The sequence below is a fragment of the Rhamphochromis longiceps genome, linkage group LG9, assembly GCF_057381845.1.
Source record: "Rhamphochromis longiceps isolate RC_006_pf linkage group LG9, R_longiceps_female_GT1.1, whole genome shotgun sequence".
NCBI lineage: Eukaryota > Metazoa > Chordata > Actinopteri > Cichliformes > Cichlidae > Rhamphochromis > Rhamphochromis longiceps.
Window position 1 is genome coordinate 22,082,818 of NC_140565.1, and position 21,747 is coordinate 22,104,564.

At 41.5% G+C, this 21,747-nt stretch overlaps 2 protein-coding genes across 20 annotated transcripts in view; both read right to left on the minus strand.

Moving 5' to 3' along the window:
* Window positions 1–436: 436 nt before the first annotated feature.
* On the minus strand, window positions 437–2,603 carry LOC146662307 (uracil nucleotide/cysteinyl leukotriene receptor). Its single transcript, XM_085418874.1, has one exon. The coding sequence runs from the start codon at window positions 1,828–1,830 to the stop codon at window positions 916–918; it is 915 nt and encodes a 304-aa protein (XP_085275000.1). The 5' UTR covers window positions 1,831–2,603; the 3' UTR covers window positions 437–915.
* Window positions 2,604–2,726: 123 nt separating this feature from the next.
* The window catches only part of kiaa1217 (KIAA1217 ortholog), a 142,092-nt gene continuing 123,071 nt past the window's right edge, over window positions 2,727–21,747 (minus strand). For 8 of the 19 annotated variants that reach the window (XM_085418864.1, XM_085418853.1, XM_085418857.1 and 5 more), the window contains 16 exons: window positions 20,564–21,354; window positions 18,931–19,035; window positions 18,357–18,406; window positions 15,909–16,048; window positions 15,569–15,744; window positions 12,683–12,813; window positions 12,311–12,458; window positions 11,210–11,693; window positions 10,801–10,996; window positions 10,420–10,709; window positions 9,987–10,130; window positions 9,551–9,673; window positions 7,890–7,970; window positions 6,135–7,781; window positions 5,473–5,604; window positions 2,727–4,366 (listed from right to left, as the gene is read on the minus strand). In XM_085418864.1, coding sequence (XP_085274990.1) covers window positions 3,845–4,366; window positions 5,473–5,604; window positions 6,135–7,781; window positions 7,890–7,970; window positions 9,551–9,673; window positions 9,987–10,130; window positions 10,420–10,709; window positions 10,801–10,996; window positions 11,210–11,693; window positions 12,311–12,458; window positions 12,683–12,813; window positions 15,569–15,744; window positions 15,909–16,048; window positions 18,357–18,406; window positions 18,931–19,035; window positions 20,564–21,354 — 5,160 coding nt within the window. In that variant the 3' untranslated portion in view covers window positions 2,727–3,844. The remainder of the gene's footprint in view (window positions 4,367–5,472; window positions 5,605–6,134; window positions 7,782–7,889; window positions 7,971–9,550; window positions 9,674–9,986; window positions 10,131–10,419; window positions 10,710–10,800; window positions 10,997–11,209; window positions 11,694–12,310; window positions 12,459–12,682; window positions 12,814–15,568; window positions 15,745–15,908; window positions 16,049–18,356; window positions 18,407–18,930; window positions 19,036–20,563; window positions 21,355–21,747) is intronic. The other 11 variants (XM_085418854.1, XM_085418858.1, XM_085418860.1 and 8 more) reach the window with 10 other exon arrangements.

Below are 21,747 nucleotides of genomic sequence, written 5' to 3' on the forward strand. Positions count from 1 at the left end.
TTGTGCTGCATATTTTACACTACTGAGGCCATTGTAAGCACACCATTTAGATTTCTGAAAATGTGCACATTCTTCTTCTTGTTTTGATCCCAACAACATCACAAAAGCTAAAACAGTGGCATGCTTATCACGTTGTTGCATCATCTATTTTTAGCAACATTTTGTAGGTGTTAAGGCACTGAAAGCACCACACTATCTATATCCTTAACCCTCTGTCTCATTTTATAATGTACCACGTGGCTCCACTAGGTAACGCATTTAGACTGCAGAAAGGAAACTTTAGCAGTCCACAGTTCTACTGCTGAATAATGCAGTTGCCTAATAACGCTTCTGCATCTGATGTGGATTTAACCTCTTGGCATTCTTACCAGACCCCCCCCCCCCACACACACACACTATTTCTTAACAATGAAATGTGATTATTAAAGTAGGGTTTTTTTGTCATGAAAACCAGGATTCTTTATTCAAACTTTGAACTCTGGAACCAAAATAGACTGCAAGAGGCAACAATTGTTTTTACTTCCGCTGAGGTCACAGACTTTCAGTTACCTTTTGTGAGACAAATAAAGTATCGTAAAGCAGAAGCTTAGATGTTTCACTCCTTTGGGGATAAGATTTCTGAGTAATTCAGAGAATAAAAATTAAAAATAGAATAAAATAAAAACAGAATTTCAAAAAATGTAAATAAATTTAAAAAAAATGTCTCAGTCTTCAGTGCCAGAAAGCTAACAGGTGACAAATTATCTTTGACCTATTATAGTTCCCTAAACAAGTACTGGCTAATTCTGACAATTTCAAAGTCGATGAATCAGGGGAAGTGCAGTTTGTCTGATTTGCGGTTAGGTGCTATAGGAACCACGCTGATGTTTTTAACATGGTTAGCATTACCTCCATTTTTTCCCCCGTTTGCATTTTTTATATGACATCTTCCCTATTTTTACAGAACAGCTTAAGAAATGTTTTCCTGTATAGACGATTCAAAAAGAAATACATGACAGGATCCAGTATACCACTGATACAGGTGAGTGCAGATGTTATCTGATTGGCTTTTCTCAGCCCCTCAGTAATATTTCCAAAGCTCTGCTGTTGAATGTAGATTATTCTGCACACATGGTAGGGCACAAATGCGAACAGGAAGTTCATCACAATAAGTATAATCATTTTTATAGCTTTGTCTTTCACCGGTCGTTCTTCATTTTGCTGCACTGTTCTTAGTTTCAGCAGGATCAGTATGTATGAAACCACTATAGTGACGAGGGGAATTGCAAATGCCACAATAGTGGAAATTAAAGCTGTTGGATTTGTCTTTTCTAAGTACAGTTTGTTACAAATGCCAGATGAGTTGGTTTGTTTTCTTCCAGAAAAGAGTGTAGGACTCATGCAAACAATAACTATCACCCACAGTATGCCAACCGCTACATTTGCATACAAAGGCTTCCTGAATGATTGTGACTTTAAAGGTATAACCACAGCCAGGAGCCTGTCCAGGCTGATGAAACTCATCAAGTAGAGGCTGCAGTACATGTTTAGATAGAACAAGAAGCCTAACAGCTGACAGATGATGTGTCCAAAGGGCCAGTGGTTATCAGATAGGTGGTAAATTATGCGCATGGGTAAGACGAGGACATAAGATATGTCGGCTACAGAGAGGTTTCTCAGGAAGACTCTTGATGGAGATGTGCTTTTCTGGTGAAAGAAGGCCCACAGAGCCAAGATGTTCCCAGGCACTGCGATGATGAAAATCAGGATGTAAAAAATGGAAAGAGAATAATTCCACAGAGCTCCAGAAGTGCCATAGAAGCTCTCTCCCTCCTCCCCGGAAACATTCATAGTTGTTGCGCAGAGGATCGGCCTGGTCCAGCACAAATTAGACACAAACAGCCTGTTATAACGATTGACAGCCACATGATAGCCTTCGTTCACTCACATGATGTTTTAGTGACTTTTTAAATTATCATAATGAAACTAAGAATGCAAATAGAAAAATGTGACATAACGTTATAAAATCATATGCAGAATCATGTGTGTATTACACATTAGAAAGAGGAACTACTCTTGCGGAACGTCAGTGTAACAAGCAAGCAGGATTACATTTTCATTAACATCAACAAAAGAATAATTACATTCAAGAGGTACTTTTTTTTGCTAGTATAGCATATAAAAATGCTATATAGTAGAACTAACATATCCCTGTGTATGTGTCTGTGTGTACATATGTAAAAGGTAAAATCAACCAGAACATGAAAAAAGTCAACCAATCATAAACTATAACAATCTAATTAAATGTATACTGATAATGATACTGCCTTTAAAACCCAGTTAGCGACTTTGTAACTTCATTTGCCAAAGACACTTTGCTCTGTTGCAGAAAAATTCATTTGCATGTTCACTTAAACAATAAAGTGTACCAAACATGGCTACATGACTAAGTACAAAATTATTAGAGCTTATATGTTAGTGAATTACCTAAATGTTTGATAGTTTAATCCAAATGTAGGGTAACTCCAAACTGACAATAATCATAAATCATCTCCTTACCTGTAACAGTAATGCAGAGCCGTGTTTTGCCACCAGTCGAATAGCAATGATGTGTGCACAGGATACGGGCGAAGAAGAAGTGAGAAGTGAGAAGTTGCATATCTAGTTTTGTATTTACACACAACTACCATCTGTGAATCAGCCCAATAGGAAACCACAAAGAACTTGAAAAAGCCACGGAAGCCTGATGCACTACAAGCATGCAAGTCTTTATTACTACTCCAACACACTTTTGTCTTTATTACATAGTTTCTTTATAGCATGATTTAAAGCTTTACAAAAAAAATGAGAGAAAATCAAATATTTACAAAATCTATCTGTGCAAACGTCGTCTTTTACACCACTCTCCTAAAGTAATCAAAAGGCATGCATACAAATAAACTTTGGTATGTTAACAAAACTACTTTTTTTCTTAGTAGAAGCTTTTATGTACACGTGGTAGAACAGGTTTATCACTTTGACTTAAGTACATTTAAACAACAATACATGTTAACTTAACAAACCGAAACCAGCAGTGCAAACACTGAGGTCAACACTTCGGCCATCCACACAGATTGCATGTAAATTCCCCTAAAAGGTCATGACTGAGTTAGGCTTGAAGTGAGTCATTATACAACAACTTTGGCAAATAGGCACAATAAAATGAAAACTTTTATTATTTAGTATACCTGTTGTAAATCTGTAAAATAAACCGGCAGTTCAAATGGGTGGAAACATGAGAAAATACTCTTAAAAAACTAAAGTTACTAATGAGTTTAAAATGTCTGTATACATCGTGTATACATTCAGAAAAAGGCATTTACAAGGGCAGCGTCGAATGTCCGGCAACATAGGAAATATAGAAGATTAAATATACTACGGTTATTCAATCTCTTGTTTCAAAAAAATATAACACAATTTTTTTTTACATGATATTTTGTGATTGTACATCAACTCTCTATTCCCTACTCATAGCTACAGCAAGAAAATACATTTTTGAACACCATGAAAGCCTTCCACTTCAGCTACAAAGTGGCAACACTAAATCGTTTATAGTTACATTGCAAAATATTCTGTCATCTGGAACGCCTTCAAGAGAGAATCGATATCCAAGTAAGCATGATCCAAAATGTGAAAATGAAGATAAAAGTAGCAGTGTGTGAATGCCAGTGTCAAAGGAAAAACATGATTTGAGTCCATCACTTAATACTTTTACAAAAAAAAAAAAAACTTTAATAAAAAGAAAATGAACAACAATCCAAAACCAATATAAAATATGATCAGGTCTACCTGCTATGCTGTAAAAGCCAGAGGGGTGATAATGGGGCTAAGTAGTGTCCTTAGCTGCTGTGGCTGTTGGGATGGAGGATTTGCCGCTGCTGCCGTTGTGGGACCTGTAGCTGGTGAAGCTGGGGGTGTGTATGGTGCGGATGCTCTTTCCACCTGGGCCCAAAGGTGTGGGCGACAGAGGGGAGGGGGAAGAGGAGGAGGAGGAGGAGGAGGAGAATGAAGAGGAGGAGGAGTGGACTCGACCATTCTGCGAGGAAAACGAGAGAGCTTTACCTGTGTGCTGTGAGGGTGTGGGAAGTTTGAGGGATCCGTTTGACAGGGAGGGGATATGGGTGGAAGGTAGGGAGCTGGAACGAGGTGGGTGAGAGGACAGAATGGAGGACTTTGTCACAAAGGAGGAAGAGGAAGAAGGGTTAATGGGGTTAGTAGCATCTGAATTCTGTGTGGACTGGGAGCTGCCTTTAGTAGAGCTAGGATAAAAAGCAGGGATTTTAGAGATGGGTATAGTAGGGGAAGTCGTTTTATGATCCCCTCCCACTCTTTTAGCACTTCCGTTAGCCTGTAAACAGAGATGCCAAAACAGATACTTGTTGTCAAAAAAAGAAAACTGGTAAAATAATACAATTAAAAAAGGCAAGACAATGTTAAACAAAACTACAAGTTAATTACATGGACAGACACTATGACTACACAAGCATTAATATAACTAAGACAGAACTAAAAGACACCAAAAAACAAAACAAAAAAAACCAATAAAAATACCCAGATACAAAAGCTGTCTTTTTTTTTTACTGGGTTGCACAAAAGGTGAGAAACTGAACTGACAGACATGTTACCAAGAAACAGAACCAGGCAAAGGTTAGACAGTGCAATGGCAGACAGGATGGGTCTCTCTACAGAGTGGCTGTTTGTTAGAGGGATTGTTAGGCCTTGGGAAGAGTGTTGGAGACATTTCAGAGAATAGATACGCGTAAGAGGTCCGGAGAGAATTAGGTAATAGGGTTAGGTGTTTGAAGAGTGATAGCAGATAGGGGAAAATGTGGGCCAGTGTTCCAGTGAAAGTGACGATGCAAGGTGGGTGGGTTATGCCGAAGTCTTGACGGTAAGAGAATGTATCACCTTGGGGTTAAGTAAGCTGTGCAGTGATGTTGGGTTTGAGCAGAGGTGCATTGTGAGAAGGGAGGAGCATAGCCAAAAAATGTTTTTAAAAAGTCAGATAAGTTTGTATCAAACATAGCCATAAGCATCTTAGGGCTTGGCAACACTGTTTAGGAACTCAGCTGTGATGGGAATTGGAGATGTGATGACAACTCAGATGATGACAGGATAGGATTCCGTTTGTCTCCGCCTTTTTTCCTTCTTTTTTTTTTTTTAGCCACCAACACAGTGAAAACCATGAGCAGTGTGGACATGCAGAAGCATACAGTACAGTGATGTTATGGGGATAACAGTCAAGAGTCAAACATGCCTTCGTGTCAGAGCAGACTCGAGAGAAACGTGAACAGATCCACAGTCGCCACTATCGTGACTTTTTTTTTTCCACAACACTTGAAACCTCACAGCTTTGGAAGTCTTCCCACCCCCACCCTCCCTCATATGCCACATGCTTTCGATTCCCTATATTTGTTCCCTGTAGTCTCTGTTAAGACCCTACAGTAAAACTACCTGTCGGAACTGCCTCTGAGCGTCCTGCAGTTTTTGCTGTTTTCCTGCTTTGTCAGTTGTACCCGGTGACTGCCTGGACTTCGCAGACAAAGGGACGGGCATCCGACTAGTAGGGGAAGCGACACTGGTATTCTGCAGGGGATCCAAATGAAAAACAAAACAGAAAATAAAAAAAAAAGATAGAAAAAACACACCAAATAGGAAGTATGAAAAGTCGAGGCACTAACAGGTTTAAAACACCCCAAAAAAAATCCCCGTTCATTCAATACGTCAACAATCAACGCCAGTGAAAGATCATGCACCCAGTGGGACCACAAAGCCATTAAACACAAGGCATGCAGTCAAGAACAAGGATAATTACAGCTTGATCATCATGACAGTGTCTCTGATGATGAGTGTGCCACTTGCTGAAAACCTCTTGAGTTTTAGCAATAAACTGAAGAAGAAAGATGGTAGCCAGGAACCAAAAAAAATGCCACACCCAATCATGTCACCATGATTTTGTACTGAAGAGGGGAGTCATTTCCATTTCCAAGCACCTGTGGGGGGAGGGGATTAATGATTTTGTAATTTCAGTGGTTAAGGTGGGAGTGGAGGTAAGTTAGAAAACTGAAAGAGAAGAAACCCAAAGCCTCCGGGAACAACAAGAGCTAAAGAGAGACCTGTTGTACGGTGCTGGGGACACTGGGGACAGTGTTGGTGTTGGTGGTGGTAGAAGGGTTGATTACAGGGCGTGGAAGGAGCTGAGGTTTAGGCTTCTTCTGCAGTGAATTTTTGCTAGGTACCTTAGGGCCAGACCCTTTGGAGGTAGGCAGAGAGGACGACCTCTTCAGCCCTACTCCGACTGAGCTTTTCCCATTCCCTGTATTTGCTTCCTCGGTGTTAACCGACTCATCAGGGGAGCGTGGTCCCATCTCACTAATCGTGGTCTCTAGCTGCTTGATGGTCTGCTCCAGGCTGTCTAGCGTCTTGTAGGTGTTCTTCCGAATCTCATCCGTCCTGCCGAGAGCTTCGGAGTTCTGCTTTTTCAGCGGGGCAGTGTCTGTTCCCCTGGGAGTATCTGCAAAGGATTTTGAGCGCGTAATCTCATATCTCTTCGCTTCTTTGTGCTGCCTGATTGTACCATCGGATTCTTCTTCATCTTCATACACAACCACCTGTAGCGTCTTCTTGCCTGACTTGGTGCCTGTGCGAATGGCCTGAGTCAGTGCTGCCAGCTGTTTCTTAGGGAACTTGAACTTGAATTTCTTCTTCCCATCCTTGGAGTCTCCATTTGAATCTAAGTTTACCCCGTTGTCTGTTAGTTCAGATATCGAAGAAGAGGATGAAGATGATAGGCTGGCATGATCTGTAGCTCCCTGTGAGCTGCTGATTTTTTTGCCACCAACCATCTCAGCCCCTTCTGCGATGACCGGCAGCCCACTACTTCTCTCTGTATCGGATTCCTCACTCTCCTCCTCAATGCGCTCTTCTGCAAGCATCCTCTCCAGTTCCTCCTCGCATTCAAAGATGGTAGAAAGGCGCTTGTAAGCTGAACGGATATCCATCGGCTCATCAAAGATGATGATGACAGGCTTCTTGTTGAAGCCGTTATCCTGCGGCACTGAAGGATCAGCTGTGGTGTTTCCTCGATTCGCTGCATTGCCTACAGTAACAGTCTGCACACTTCCTTTTTTGGCATTGACCAGTTCTTGGTACTCTCCACAAGACAGTGGCTGAACCTTGGTGTTGGTGATCATAAATGCAATGTTGTCTGGGGGTGGAGGTGCCTCTTCTCCAGGCAAGTCAGGACTGAGACTAGCACCCCCATCAAGATCATCAATAGTGTTTTTAGGTGGACTGCTGTTCTCGTCAGAAGTCTTTTTGGATGGAGCACCATACCGTTTAGGTGCTGCTTTAACAGCACCTGTTTTTGTGGTCGCCACTGGGTCAGTTACTATATTCTTACTAGACGAAACAGGCTCCTGGACGAGCTTACTTTTCTTTTCTGTATGAACTTTAAGGATTTTTCCCTTCTGCATTTCTGCACTGGTCTTCATGGATTCAGAGCGTTTAACATGCTTCTTTGGCAGTTTAAAAGCATTAAGTCCCACAGGTTTAGGTGATATAGGTGGGGGTGATTTGGGTGTTGGAGACAGTGGTGGCCGCTGCTGTTGTTGCTGCTGCTGGCTTGGAGAAATGTCATTAACATTGACATTTGACACCTGTGTCGGAGACTGTGGGGGCTCTCTGTGATGGTCGTTGGTGTCTTCCAGTCGCGATGGGGGTGGATGATCTTTGGGAATCTGGCCCGTCACATAATATATGACCTGTGATTGTGAAATTTAAAAATGTGTCAATGTTTCATAGCTTTCTAACGCTAGAGTATAAGTTAAACATATGTGATTATAGTATATGTAGTTAAAAGTCATACATACCCCTTGGCTCTGTCGAACAGTTGTATTCCCATTTTCGTCTGTGTCTGGATCTTTATCCTCTCGACTGGGCTCTGAGCTCTGCTAGGACAGTGTGTGGGGGAATAATATTACAGTGTAACTGGCGTGCCAGGCTGTGCTGGATTAACTGTGAAATCACATTTGGTTGCAGAACGATCTGCGGCGTCAAAACTACAAGATTGGTCAATTACCTTTCACAACTGCTTTTTTATACTGTTACAGTATTAAATCCTACATAAAAATGCACATAGTACAGAGTTTTGAAAAGCCAAAATAAAATGTAATTCATGTTGATGGATGTATAAATATATAAATCACATAATATAAATATAAAACTGAATTAAATATTTTTTCTGTTTTTTATTTCACATATCGAGTTTTACATCATTATACTATATTTAAAAGCCAGCTGTAGACTCAGCATCTAAAAAGTGGAAAATGTGGAAGTGCCTTAAACCTGCATTCTTTCTAATGACCAGCAGGGGGAGACTGCTAAATTGTGACTGTTCAATAAAAGTCTGTGACATATTTATCTTATTTTTTAGTTAATTTATGACCTCATTAAACACATTAATGATGAGCTTAGTCTCATTTGGAACTTTTGAGTCTTTAATGGTGCATGCAGCTCATTTTGTAAATTGTTATATGTTTTAGGGTATGGTTAACCTTTAACCAACTTATCAACCTTTAATTGATAAGATGCTTTTTTTGGGGGGGGGACGACATCACAGAGCCTATGTACATCTTTAAATACAGTTTATGTTCCTAACTTGTTTCTCTTTTTTTCAGTGAAATAATTACAATTTTTAAAATTTCAGCAAAACAGTAAACTTTAATGTAATGTACTATTTACTGTGATTGTAAGCTTAACCAAATAGCATACCTCCTATTTGTTTCTCTCAGAGAGCAGATACTTCCAGTTCATCTTTTCAAATCTAGTAAAAGTTGATGCACTTCACACACCTAGTCCTATTTGCTTTATCGTTTCGACTAAAAAAAAGTAATACTCAACATGTATCAAATGATTGGTTAGGGAGGTGTAAAGCTGGGAAAAGCGAACTGAGATGAAGTTGTGCAAAGAGAAACGGAAAAGTCATTCCTCAGAAAAGTATAGGAGAGGAGAAGGAGCATGCAAAGTGGTCAGGCTGACCTCTAGTGAACCAAGTCTGCAAAAATAGATTGTGTCTACAGTGCATTTTACTGATGTTCTTTCAATTGTCAAAAATCTAGGGCATATCAAGCAATTGTCAAATGTCATTAAAGAAAGACACGAGACGATTTAATAGCATGTAAGGTACAGTGCTGAGGTTTTTATTGATTTGGATGAAAAGACAAGTGAGAGTTCTGAAACACATCATAGTCTAGACCAGGCATACAGAAGACACAGCATCTTTTCAGAAGCTCAATTTTATGCAGACTTAATCCTGAAAAAAAAAAAATTAAAGCTCTGATATCCAGCAGGATCAAAAGAGGGAGGAAAACTCAGGCAGCAAGGAAAGGAAGCTTTGTGGAGGCAGCTGCTACAGGTTTCTCTCGAGCAAAAGCAAGAGCAGAGGAGTGTTAAGACACAGCCATTGATTGTTTTATACAGTTGGCAAAGGCAGGCAGTTAGCTGGGCAGCTGCACCGGGACATATATTTTACCTTTTTCTCTTTGAGGGGTAATAAAGCCCCCGGTCTTAGCTCTCTGATTTGTGGTTCAATTCGAGCGGTGGGCTCTACCAAATTTTTCACCCCTACATCCTTAACTGTGCACTTCTGGAAAACCTGAAGAGTGGAGAAAGGTGAGGGGAACAACGGGACAAGGGTTTTGAGGAGCATCTTCACAACTGCACAGCTGTAAAACGCCACAAGTGCAGTAAAGTTCAATGAAAGTAATTTCTTTGGCAGCTGTCAGCACCCATCCTTTGCCACTTCCAAGGAAGTCACCCACCACAGGAAAAAATGATAAGCAACCCACTCCCACAACGCAGAAATCAATCAAATCCAGCATCCTAATTTCCATATGTCGGTTAAATTGATTGTATTTGCGCATGTTTGAAAGGAGCGTGTGAGTGTGCGTGTTGTATATGGATCTAACCTGGAGCTCTGCCATGATCTTGTCCCCTTCATCTTCCTCTTCTCTCGTAACCAGGGGGGGAGTGGCTGGCTTCGGCTTGGTCTCCGGTGCAACCTTGGTGGGCTTGGGTTGGGGAGAGGGAGGTGGGGCCTCCTCTTCGCCCTCCTGTGAGAAATAATGTGAGGGAAATTATTCTTGTATTTTTAACAAGCAGCAAAGTTTGTGGAAATGAAAATGGATACTGCATTCATGTTGGATGAGCGTAAAGACAGAGTTAAACAGTATCTCTCCTGAAAATGGCAACCTTTACACTTTGGAGAAAGCCTAAATAGCTCTTTCCCCTTTTCTTCCAGTTTTAATGCAGTGGCTTAACTAAACCCCACTTGGCTCTACGCTTAGCGCACAGACACAAGAATGGTTTTCTTTACTCTCTCCAACCTTTTAAAGCACCAACCTGAGTCGAGACAGACTCCTTCCTGTTGGTGTAGACGACCTCACCAGAGCGTGTAGTGGTCATGCCTGAGCTGGAGCTGGGGTAGGTTTTCCTTGGCGGAGGCGGTGGTGGGGACTTGTTTGGCTTTTCAGACCCCTGTTTTGTCAAACTTTCAGTGGCTGCTGGCTTGATGGCAGTTTTGGAGAGTTTCTCTAGTGCTGGCTTGGCAGATTTCTCCACCAGAGGCTTAGGGAGTTTCTCGGACCCCTTCTTTGCTGGTTTGTCTGATTGAGGGCCTGACTGGGGCTCTTCTGTCATACAGGGCAATAGGAAACAACATTAAGGTGTGTAGATAAAGCAAAAAAAGAAGTTGTTTAAGTTACATTTGTGTGTGATTTCTACCTGATGGTAGCTCAACAGGGTTGTGAATGTCTTCTTCTACAATACCAGCAGCAGGCAGTGCTGTGTTCTCTTCCACCTCTAGACTTGGAATTCCCTTCATCATGTTTGCCTGAGCCTCTTGTAGGATCTTCTCAAACTCTTTTCCATCATAATGACCCATATTCTGCCTCCTCTCTTCCCACTCTTTCTCTGCCGCCTGGACAGTGCAGACAAAAAAACATACCAAATAGTCAGAGAAAGTTTACGGCTGTCAGAAGTGCAAACTAAATGAGGGACTATTATTTCTAAACAAAAACAATACATTAAATACATTAGAGATTTTCAGGACACTCATAAAATAAACTGAGTATTAGCACGGCTAATGTCAGCATATACACGTAAATGAAAATTACAAGGTGGGTAAACATACCTTTATGGAAACAGCTCTGCTTTTGTTCTTTTCCTTACTGCTCTGAAGCTCTTCTATCACAAGATCCTGGCTGGCTGTTCCATTACTGTTCCCATGAGTCTTTTTGTAGCGGGTGGGACTCGGTGGATCTGTGTCAACCGCTTTGGGAGCCTCACGGTCTTGACTCTTGCTAAGGTTGGGACTGGAGATATGAGTGGGGCTAGGTGTGGCTGGGGGACTAGGTTGAGATGTCAAAGCCGCAGATTGCTGGGACTGCTGAATGTGGACCGGGGAGCTCTGGACATGATGGATGACCACCGGGGATGAAGGCATCACCTCGGATTTGATGGTGGAGCTCTGAGGCTCTAGCGGGGCTGAGGTTGAGTCAGGTTGGCCTGGTGCTGGAGAAATACCTGCAGGGGTGTCTACTGCTACTGCGGGGCTGTTGTCCACTGTGGCATTACTGGAAAGCTCAGGCCCTTTCTGAGAAAACTCAGTAGCACACCTGCAGAGGGAAGGGAAACAATAAGAAATACACATCATACAGAAACACTGGCGAAAGAAATGTTTGCGCAACAACGCTCAGAAATTTGTATTCGCAAGTTATGGTCTTTTAAAACTGTTATTAGGACTATACTACATCAAATCTTGCTGTAAAGTAGACAAATAATACTACATATTTAATGACATGAGGGATAAACCATCACAAAATCTATAATGCAACAGGTGGGTTTGGCAACAGGGCATATTTTTGGTTAAAAAAAAAACAGAGGGAGAGCAAGAGAAAAGTCAAGAGCCAGTTTGGCATCTGTATTAAAATGGAAATTAGGTGCTGCATTGCCCACCAAATTAATTCACTTATCGGTTGCGTGAAGGTGATGGAAGTAAATCTGGACGCCAAAGCCATCTGTCCGCACAGAATGACCTCTTTGATGGGATGAAGGCTGGCTTGCCACTATAATCAAACGGTACAATCTCCCACATCATAGACCCCATCGAGGAGCCCCGCAAAGTGCTTTTTGTTTTCATCTTCAATTCCCCCTCTCGCACTCAGCTCCCATACTCCAACACATCTTCTCATTTTTCCCTGCTTTATCTTTTCATTCTCCATTTCCCCCCTACCTTCTCAGGCTGCTGAGTGTGTCGGTCAAGCTCTTCACCCTTTTCAGCATACTGTCCAATTTGTGGGGCTCTTCTTTCAAAAACTTGACAGCTTCTACTTCCACCCTGAGCACAGCCCGCATTCTGGCTTGAAGGGCTGGGAACTCTCCTGATGAAATTTAAACAGAGAGGAAAAAAATTGTAAAATACTCCTATTTTAGAATATTTCTGCTCATAATCCTTTTCTCTTTAATTGAGAAATGTTAATTACAATGTGATTTTTTGTGAAAAATTGCTTGTATTTGGCATGGATTTTTAGTGCGCAAAGCTGAATGATAATGCAAGTATACTGGAGTAAGGAACATTAATGTGATGGGAAGGCAGTCACCATACCTTTAAGCCCTGCCAGAGATTCTCCCACCTTCCTCAGGGTTACGGCTCCCTCTTCCACATCTTTTAGGGTCACTGCTCTGTGTGTTGTGGCTGAGTCATTCTGCAGAGAACCTACATACTGTTCCAGCTCGCTGCAGAAAAAAAGGGAAAGTAATTTAGAGTTGAGTGACTTTAAAAAAAAAAACTGCCTGACAAATTCACTCACTGGCCACTTTGATAGGTACACCTGTTCGTATCTGCAAATATCTAATCAGCCAATCGCGTTGCAGCATGTAGACATGGTCAAGATGACCTGCTGCAGTTCAAATTGAGCACCAGGGCGGGGAAAAAAGGTAATATAAATGAATCTGAATGTGGCGTGGTTGTTAGTACCAAACAGCCTGGGTTGAATATTTCAGAAACTGTTGATCTACTGAGATTTTCCCACACAGCTTTCTCTACGGGTTACAGAAAATAGTCTGAAAATGAGAAAATATCCAGTAAGTGGCAGTTATCTGGGCGAAAATGCCTGAAGATGCCAGAAGTCAAAGGAGAATGGCCAATCTGCTTTGAACTGATAGGAAGGCAACAATAACTCAAATAACCACTCACTGCGACCAAGATATACACAACAGTATCTCAGGAAGCCTCCTGTCAGCTAAGAACAGCAGAATTGTGCTACAATTGGCACAGCCTCACCAAAATTAAGAGAATAGAAGAGTAAAACAAAAAAACAAAACAAAAAAAACAATCCCTGGTCTGATAAGTCTCAGTTTCTGCTTAGACATTCAGATATTAGGGTTAGAACTGGGCATAAACAACATGGATCTATTCTGCTTTGTATCAGTGGTTCACGTGGTTTAATTTCATAGAATAGTATAAGCACCTTACTACAAATTGAGCACTGCTTAAACGCCACAGGCTACCTGACTATTGTTACTGACCATGTCTATCCCTTTATGACCACAGTGTACCCATCATGTGATGATTGCTTCCAGCAGGATAACACACCATGTCACAAAGCTCAAATCATCTCCAGCTGGGTTCTTACACGACAATGAGTTTTCTGTACTCAGTCTCTAGACCTCAATGCATTAGAGCACCTGTGAGATGTGGTGAAATGGGAGATTCTCAGAAACTGTGTGATGCTAGCATGCCATTATGGCCCAAAATTGGCATCTAATGAGTGTATACTTGAAAAACAAAACAAAACAAACAAGCCAAAAAACCCTGCATAAACAGGCTCTTATTATGATTGTTTGCACTGTATAAACACCAGGGGGCAGGATACAATCATGTTTCTTAAAGATCATAAGCCAAAACTGGGGAAAGGTAGGAAAAGTCTCTGGGATTGATGCATGAAAAGCAATAGTGCATATGATATGTAAAATTCATATTTTAAGCTGCGAATAAACATCTTAACTGTGCAGTCCTCTTTCCTGTCTACACTATATTGCTTAATCTAGACTGGATCTGGTCTTATCCCAAACCCCCAAATATTTACACACTGAATGAGGGCTTATTTGTGAGAAAGCACTTCCTCACATAGAAATCATATCACCCTGCCTGAGAGCCATCCCGGTGCTAGAGAAAGCTGGCTGTTCCAAAGGGAAATGTGCTGTATGATAACATTGTCTGCAGTGTTGGATTGCATGAGAGGGAACTAAAATCACATTTCATTGTGGCCAGGTACCCTTGAGAAACACTCTTTTATAGGAGTCCCCTGAAGGGATTAGGAAAGGCAACAAGGAGACAGTGTGTTAAATGCCCTTCTATGCAAAGGCTTTTTGGTAGTGAGAATGATGGAGTTTTCCTTTTTTATGAAGCCTCCACCAGAACAAAAATACTGTTTGTTCAATAATGTATCCCTCTGTTTGCCAGGGTATAGGAGGCAGCCTTTAAAGACCACTTGCGTTGCATTTGCATGAGGAATTTGGCACTTTTCTTACTTCCTTTCATAATTCTTTCTCGTGAACTGAAACGGGCAGTATGGGACACCAAGAATTCCACTTAAGGCGAAAATAGCTTCAAATACTGCAGTTGTTCAGCTTTCATCCACTGAAAATGACCACTGTCAGATTTAATACGTTTTTCTTCTTTTTCTGTGTGACTTCATTAAGGTTTTCCTGTGTTTTTATGGTATGACTTTCCATATTTTAAGGGGTGAGTTTTAAAAAAAGGTTACAAAATATGGTCTGATAGATTGAATTCTCTCAAGAGGGCAGCAGTTTTGACACCACGCACTCCAAATGGTTCTAAAGCCAAGCAGCTCTAAATTGCCATGCCTTATTTAAGGGGCCAGGAGCTGTGTTTTGCTGACTCACAAATGGCTGCATACCAAGTGTAACAAAGGGCTTAACACAGCTTCAGTGCCCCGACTTCCTCCTGTTCATTTCCCAGAATCCAAGAACTGCTATGATTGTGTTTATTGGAGCATATGTTCGCCGCTGTCTAGCAAGACAACACTGTTTGACCTTGTCTGTAAACATCCAAATAAAAAGGATTCAATTACTGCTCCCTGTTGGCAAGACGAGGCGAATGAATTCAAATAAGAGCAGGGCGGTGAGTAATTACTCCACAGTTGAGTCCATTGTTTTAGACCGCTGTCTCTGAGAGGCAGGCGTAGCTTGCCTGCATAAACCTGTGGGCTGTAATTTAGAGGGTGTTGGCTTGTCAAAGCGTTTAGGATTGAATGGCTCAGGTGAGCTGATAACAGCGAAGCCTTTTGGGGGCTTCCTATAAACAAAGGCACAGCAAATGTAGTTGCAGATATGTGCACTACATCAACTGTCAGACTTTTGAAAAACTTTGTTGAATGCAAACAAACGTGTCTATCCATTTTAGACACAATTTAAACAAAACAGCATCTGTTGTGTTGGGTAATGAGCGAGTCCTGAGCAGTCTTACCTGAGCTGTGTGAGGACACGCTCCTCCAGACCCAAGTACTTGTGCCTGTCCTCTTCTACCACAGCTCTCTGTCGCTGAACAGGGTCCTCCATACGCCGCATTGCTTCTGCAAGTTTAATACTGATTTCCTGCTCTGCCCGCTTCAGCTGCACCCGTAATGCCTCCTGATTCTGGAGCTGAAGTGATGTACATAGCAAAGTGAAAGTTATTAGAGGACCTGGACTAGTAAACCGAGATATATGGCTTTTTGGGTATCTCACTTAATCACATGCATATACACAGCTGGAAATGTGAACAAACGCAACAGTTTAATTTAATTAAAATGGAGACAAAGTCTTGCCTGCAGCTGCCTCATCTGATGCAGTTGCATCCTGAGGTCAGAAACATTCTTCCTGAACTGCAGGAGGTTTACTTTGAGCGGAACTGAGCCCTTGTCTGGTGGGCTTGCACTGTTCTTGGGAGACAAGACCGGAGAACCACCTGGACCAAGAGAAGAAGAAAAAAACCCACACAGCACAGCTTAAGTTTGTTTTCTGAAAATTACGAGCCATATGTACATACTAAAACCTTTGAAATCAAAGCTCATAATTACTCTTATCAACTGTAAAAATTCTAGTAAACATTATTAGGGAGGCTTTAAAGTGTATAATTTTTTTTCCTTTTTCAAGCACTCACTCTGCTTATTAGCAGGCAGATTGTAAATGCCCGTAAACACACTTTTTCTGACCTAATGTCCCAAATGTTCAGCAAAGATTTCTTCTAATTTTTGTGGCATCATTTCTACTTCATTTGTACTATAGATATGTTAACACTCTTATTAGTTGCAGCTGGAAATGGCTGTCAACTAATTATTTCAGTCACTGCTAAAGATGAAGAACAGGCTGAAACCATGGAAACCAAAGTAACTTACATCCATGGTGGAAGTCCCTAAATAGAAAGTAAGAGCAATATTTCAAACTGCACTATGAGATTGAAATGTAATGACCCTATAGAACTACACGTTCAGTCACAACAGACGACACTGGTTTTGTCAAACACAGCATGTAAAGGAGGAGCTTGAGTGGGTTGCAAAGCAGCTTGCAATGAGCACCAACTGTAGGTGGGCTAAAGCAATTTTAATACTGCACCCCACTTGATCAGGTTACTTGGTCTTTAAGTTTTGTTTGCTAGGTTATATAGTTAGGGTGTTTGTTTTAGTATTTATGTTCTCCTGGTTCTTATCTAGGGGCTTTGTTGTTTAGTTGTTAACACATTTGCCTTACAAAAGTCTTAAAAGATCAAGCCTGGCAGGAAACACAAATCCAGCCTCGGGGTTTCACAGGCTAGTACCGATAACAAGCCTGGATAAATGGGAGGGCATATTCATTTGCTGTGGTGACCCCTTGGGAAATAACAGCTGAAATTACCTCATCTTCTAGCTCTTATCTATACACAGATGTGCTTCCATTTTTTTTTCTTTTAACATATATGAATGCCATCAGGGACTGCAGTTACAGGATCCAAGTGCTCATCTTAATTATCGTGCATTGTCCTTTTTAAATAAACCTGAAACTAGTCATGAGGATATCAGCAGAGGTGTCAGCTGATGTGGGATGACAGTGAGGTCAGCTGAGCTTGACTTTGTGTCCTGTGTAGCTAAATTAACACTGCATGCACTGAGTTTTACAGTAACATATCTTTTCAAAAATGTGTGTCAATTAACCTGGAATCTTAGTTCACTATATAAATAGTTGAAGTTGGGCCAATTTTCTGGTAGAGAGCAGTTTCAAGGTCTGTGTATTATCCACAGTAACTTGGAAATTCTTTCTGAAAGGACGCATTTGTGCTGTATTTTTATCAGAATTATGAAATGAATGTCTGTCTCTGTATATTTGAGGCAAATGTGAAAACCATCTGCAAGAATGGATACCACAAGAGGCAAGTACAAATTTTTTCGTGTAATTAAGAGCAGCCAATCCTTTAAACACAAAAAAATACAAAGAAAGTAGTGTCCATCCATTTTAGTTAAGAGAAACTTACCAGTGCTCCCTAAATTCTTTTTGACATATACCATGACGCAGTGAAAGAACACACTTTTGTCTTTGTAATCCCCCAAATCTATTTACAGCGTGAACAGACCTGAACTACTGGTTACAATGTATATTTTGAAAGAAGGACACGCTGGGTGGTGACAATCAAGAAGCATGTGAGGGATTAAACGAATATCCTCACGTTTTTTCATGTTAGAGGCTGTCTGGCGAGATCAAAGAAGACCCTGTAACTTTTCTGATGTTTTGAAGATTTGCTCAAACACAGCATGACAAGTAAATCCCTCTGAAAACTACATACTCCATGAAATGTTTCTTGAGACACGAGCTTAGCTTTCAAGACACATAAATAGCATTGTGTTTGTGCTTCGCCACTGGTGAGGTTGCAGATCTTTTTATCAAGCTAAGGTCTGGCCGCAGAACGCTGCGGCACGGAGATTGAATCGCTGAATCATCTTGGCAGGCTTGAGAAGTAATAGCATCTTGTTTTAAGTAGTGCTTTGAGGGGCTTGTGTTAGCTGCGCTGGCTCTCGTCTCTTAACTCCTATTAAACTGGATGAACTGGGTAAAGGAGTGCAAGGAAATATGAACTGATGACAAGCAAAGAAGCCTGACTTTGTTTTTCCTCCCTCCAGTGCTGTTCATTGCAGACTGCTGACTGACACTGATGTGTGGGCTTGTCTGCACATGATATTATGGCATTTATATCAACTAAAAAGAAAAAAACTCCAGAAATCCCACATAATAGAAGAGATACTAACCTGAACTATGAGCACTGTGGGCTGGAGATGATGTCTTCGGGGGTCTCTCGCTGCAGTCAGAGAGAAATTTATCTTACAAGAGTTTGTGTAACAGAAATAAACAGCACTTTGCAGCACTTTAGATTTACAGCTCGATATTAGTAAGGACAAACAAGTTAAAATAAAGAATGATGGAGCAGACTGACAAACCAGAAAGGTTAAAATGATGTTAATGATGTTAACAAGCTTCATCATCAGTGCATACAGTAGCTACATTCAAATTCACAGCAGACATTTTAGACTAGGCGTCAAGCAAACATTTCCAAACAATATAAATAAATAAAGAAGATAAAGAGCTGAAAAGCAGCCAGATGAACAATAGTGGCCATTTATCTAGAGGGCAAAAGGCTTCGATAACAGATTCACATTCAAACCGATTTCCTTTTTAGCAGACACTATTTTACCTGAGTGTCTGATATGGCCATTATTGAAGGGATAATTTATCCTTCCTCCTCTGACTGAATCACAAGGCTTTTCTTTTGAAAAGTCCATTTCACCCGATGCCTCCACTCTGGCCTATACTGTGATTGCTTACCTTAGAGGCTCCTTGGTGCCACTAGTGTTTGGGCCCTTTAAAAGTGCATGCTGAACAAGACCAGTCAAGCTGGCAATCTGTTGTTCCATAGCCTTCATTCGTTCTCTGCAGACACATCAAAAAATTCTGCTTTCAACACCGAGGCCTATTGGATATGACAGCTGCCACTGGAGCAAATATTAGCTCAGAATGAAAACGGGAGGGTTGTAAACAGAATAATCAATCGCTTTTAATCACCTAACCATGAAACGTTTTGCCATTTTGTGAGATGATTACACAGCAGAGATTTTTCTTTTGTTTTGGAATTGATTTGCAATATGCCACAAGTAAATGTTGTCTCTGGTAAATATGAATCGTTTCTGAATTACAAATAAAACAAAAATGTAAAAACCCCAAAAGCTCGTGTCCAAATAGAATAAACAAGACGGACAACTTCTTGACAAGCCTAAGCTTGACACCCAAGGTGCTCGGGTCATATTGTTTTTTTGACTGAGTCACATGTAGTGACTGCCAAAAAGAGAGTGAAAGGATTATTTGAACTGTATGACACTGCCTTAAGAAAGCCTACACTGTAGGCAGGTGAGGGAACTGGCAACAGAACTACTTTTGCTTTATAAGGCACATAAGATGTGCCTTATTTAGTGTGCTTTCATCTTGTTTTGTCATTTATTTATGTTGTCTTGCTATTTATATTTCCTGCAGAGTCTGTTTGGAGCACCCACGATTTCATTGCACATGTACAGTGACAATAAAGGGCTATTCTGTTCTATTCATAATTTATCTTGAGGCACGGGGCATGTTAAGGACACAGTGCAGACACAAAGTCTATGTGAATACAACAATGACCACAATATTTTACACGAGTATATTCTATGACACCTACAGTTTATTTTGAAAGTGAAGCATGGTACTTTCCCAATCAAATTCCTTCACTCTTTCAGATATTCCCAGGGCATTTCTAATGGAGGTTTTGGGCTTCCCAGGTGGTCTGGCCTGATCTGCATGACTGGCCATTTCAAATACTTTTTCAACCTGGCCAGTATTTGCTTTGGGTTTCCAAGTTACACACAGAGCCCATGTACCCTCCTTTCTAGTTAAGCATTGCTAAGAGGCCAGCATCCCTCTTGCACCCTTTCTGTGTTTATGTGCTCTCAGTCTGAGAAGACAAACCTAACCCAGGTACTAAAATATCTGTTAGATTAACTGAAACTGAATAGAGTCTGTAAGGGGTGTTCTTGTTTAAATATACACTGATTAATAGAGCCTTTAGATACTATCCTGTTTCACTAGTGGTAGCTATGCCTGGGCTTACACGCTCATCAACAATATCAGCTCCAGAATTCGAGTTAGCAAGATAAGCAAGAGCTGGCTATATACACAAACCAAACTCATCAAAATGTGCTTCATGTGCAGATCTTTATGCTGAAGACAGTGAGAGGGCAGGTTATATTTATTCTTCAAGCATGGATGATGAAACAGAGTCAGACCAGGTACTGGAAAGCAGCAGTTCATGGTTAGGGTGACACTGGGATGCAGAGTTAGTCCATGCTCCCATGCAATGTCTCGGTAGTTATTTTAACAACCCCCCCCCCCCCAGCTACTATATGCAACACTGTGTCCTCTGCTAGCTTACCGTGTCTGATGGTCACTGGCAGCTGGGATTGGCCCCTGGAGGTCTGGAACCACAGGTGAGCCCATGCTGTTCCGTGGCTTTGTCCCAGTTACTTCTTCCTTCCTGAAGGACTGGCGCACAGGCGAGCTTCTCTCCATGGTAACACTATGAGATGGCATGCCATGAGGAGGTCCACCATGGATGTCAATCATTCGTACCTCAGTCATCCGATGAGGGGATGGCGGAGGTGTCTTAGAACCCAAAGTCGGCAGCTGGCTGTTTCTGGACTTCTGCCTGTACAGAGAGGGGTGATCTATAGTGTCTGTAGGGCTAGGTCCACCATAAGAACTCGTGGAGCGGATGGAGGCACGGTGAAATCCCCCCATGGCATGCTCTGGACCATCAAGACCAGGGCTGGGGTGTGGTCCATGTGCTGCAGCAATGCCCATTCGTCCCTCTTGGAGGAGGTATGGATCTGCGTACAAGCCCTCATTCCCTCTAGAAAGAGTGTGGCTCTTTCCAGCCATATCCTCATCTGGCTTGACATCTCGTCTCTCTAGGATGGCGCTGGGACAAGGAGAGTTAGAGCGGGCCGGTGGGTTGGCATTGGAGATTCTGTCCCTTGGGATGGTGGCGCTCCCAGGTAAAGAGCCCTGCCGTGGGCCAAATGGGATTCTGGAGGGGGATGGAGGCATAGAGTGGGGCGTTGGGGGGAGTGCTGCTTGCATTGGGTGGTGGGACGGGGGAACCATGGGAGGATGCCTTAGAGGGGGCTGGCCATCACGGCCGGCAAGTGCCATTTCACTGTGCATCTAGAAAAAAGAAAAAAAATCATAAAAACACCCCAAAAAAATTATTTAATATATATAAGTACACAAAAAGTTCCTTCTTTTAGTAGAAAATCTTAAATTAAAGATGCATATTTCTGTCAACTTCAGTTACTTCTTACTTTGTGTAGGTCTTGTAACTTTAGACTGGAGCTGCCCTTAAAACAAAAACATCTATCTATCTTACACTGTTGCTTTTCAAAGAATATATACTGTCAGCAAATTTTCCCAGAAGTAGAAAATAGTTCCTGGACACACAGCATATCACTCTAAGCCCTTGATATCGTGCCCACAGGCTTCCATATAAAACAATATTCCATGAAGAAGTAAAGACTATTCTCCCTGTTAAAAAAAACTGCACAGTTTCTGCTTTTTGAA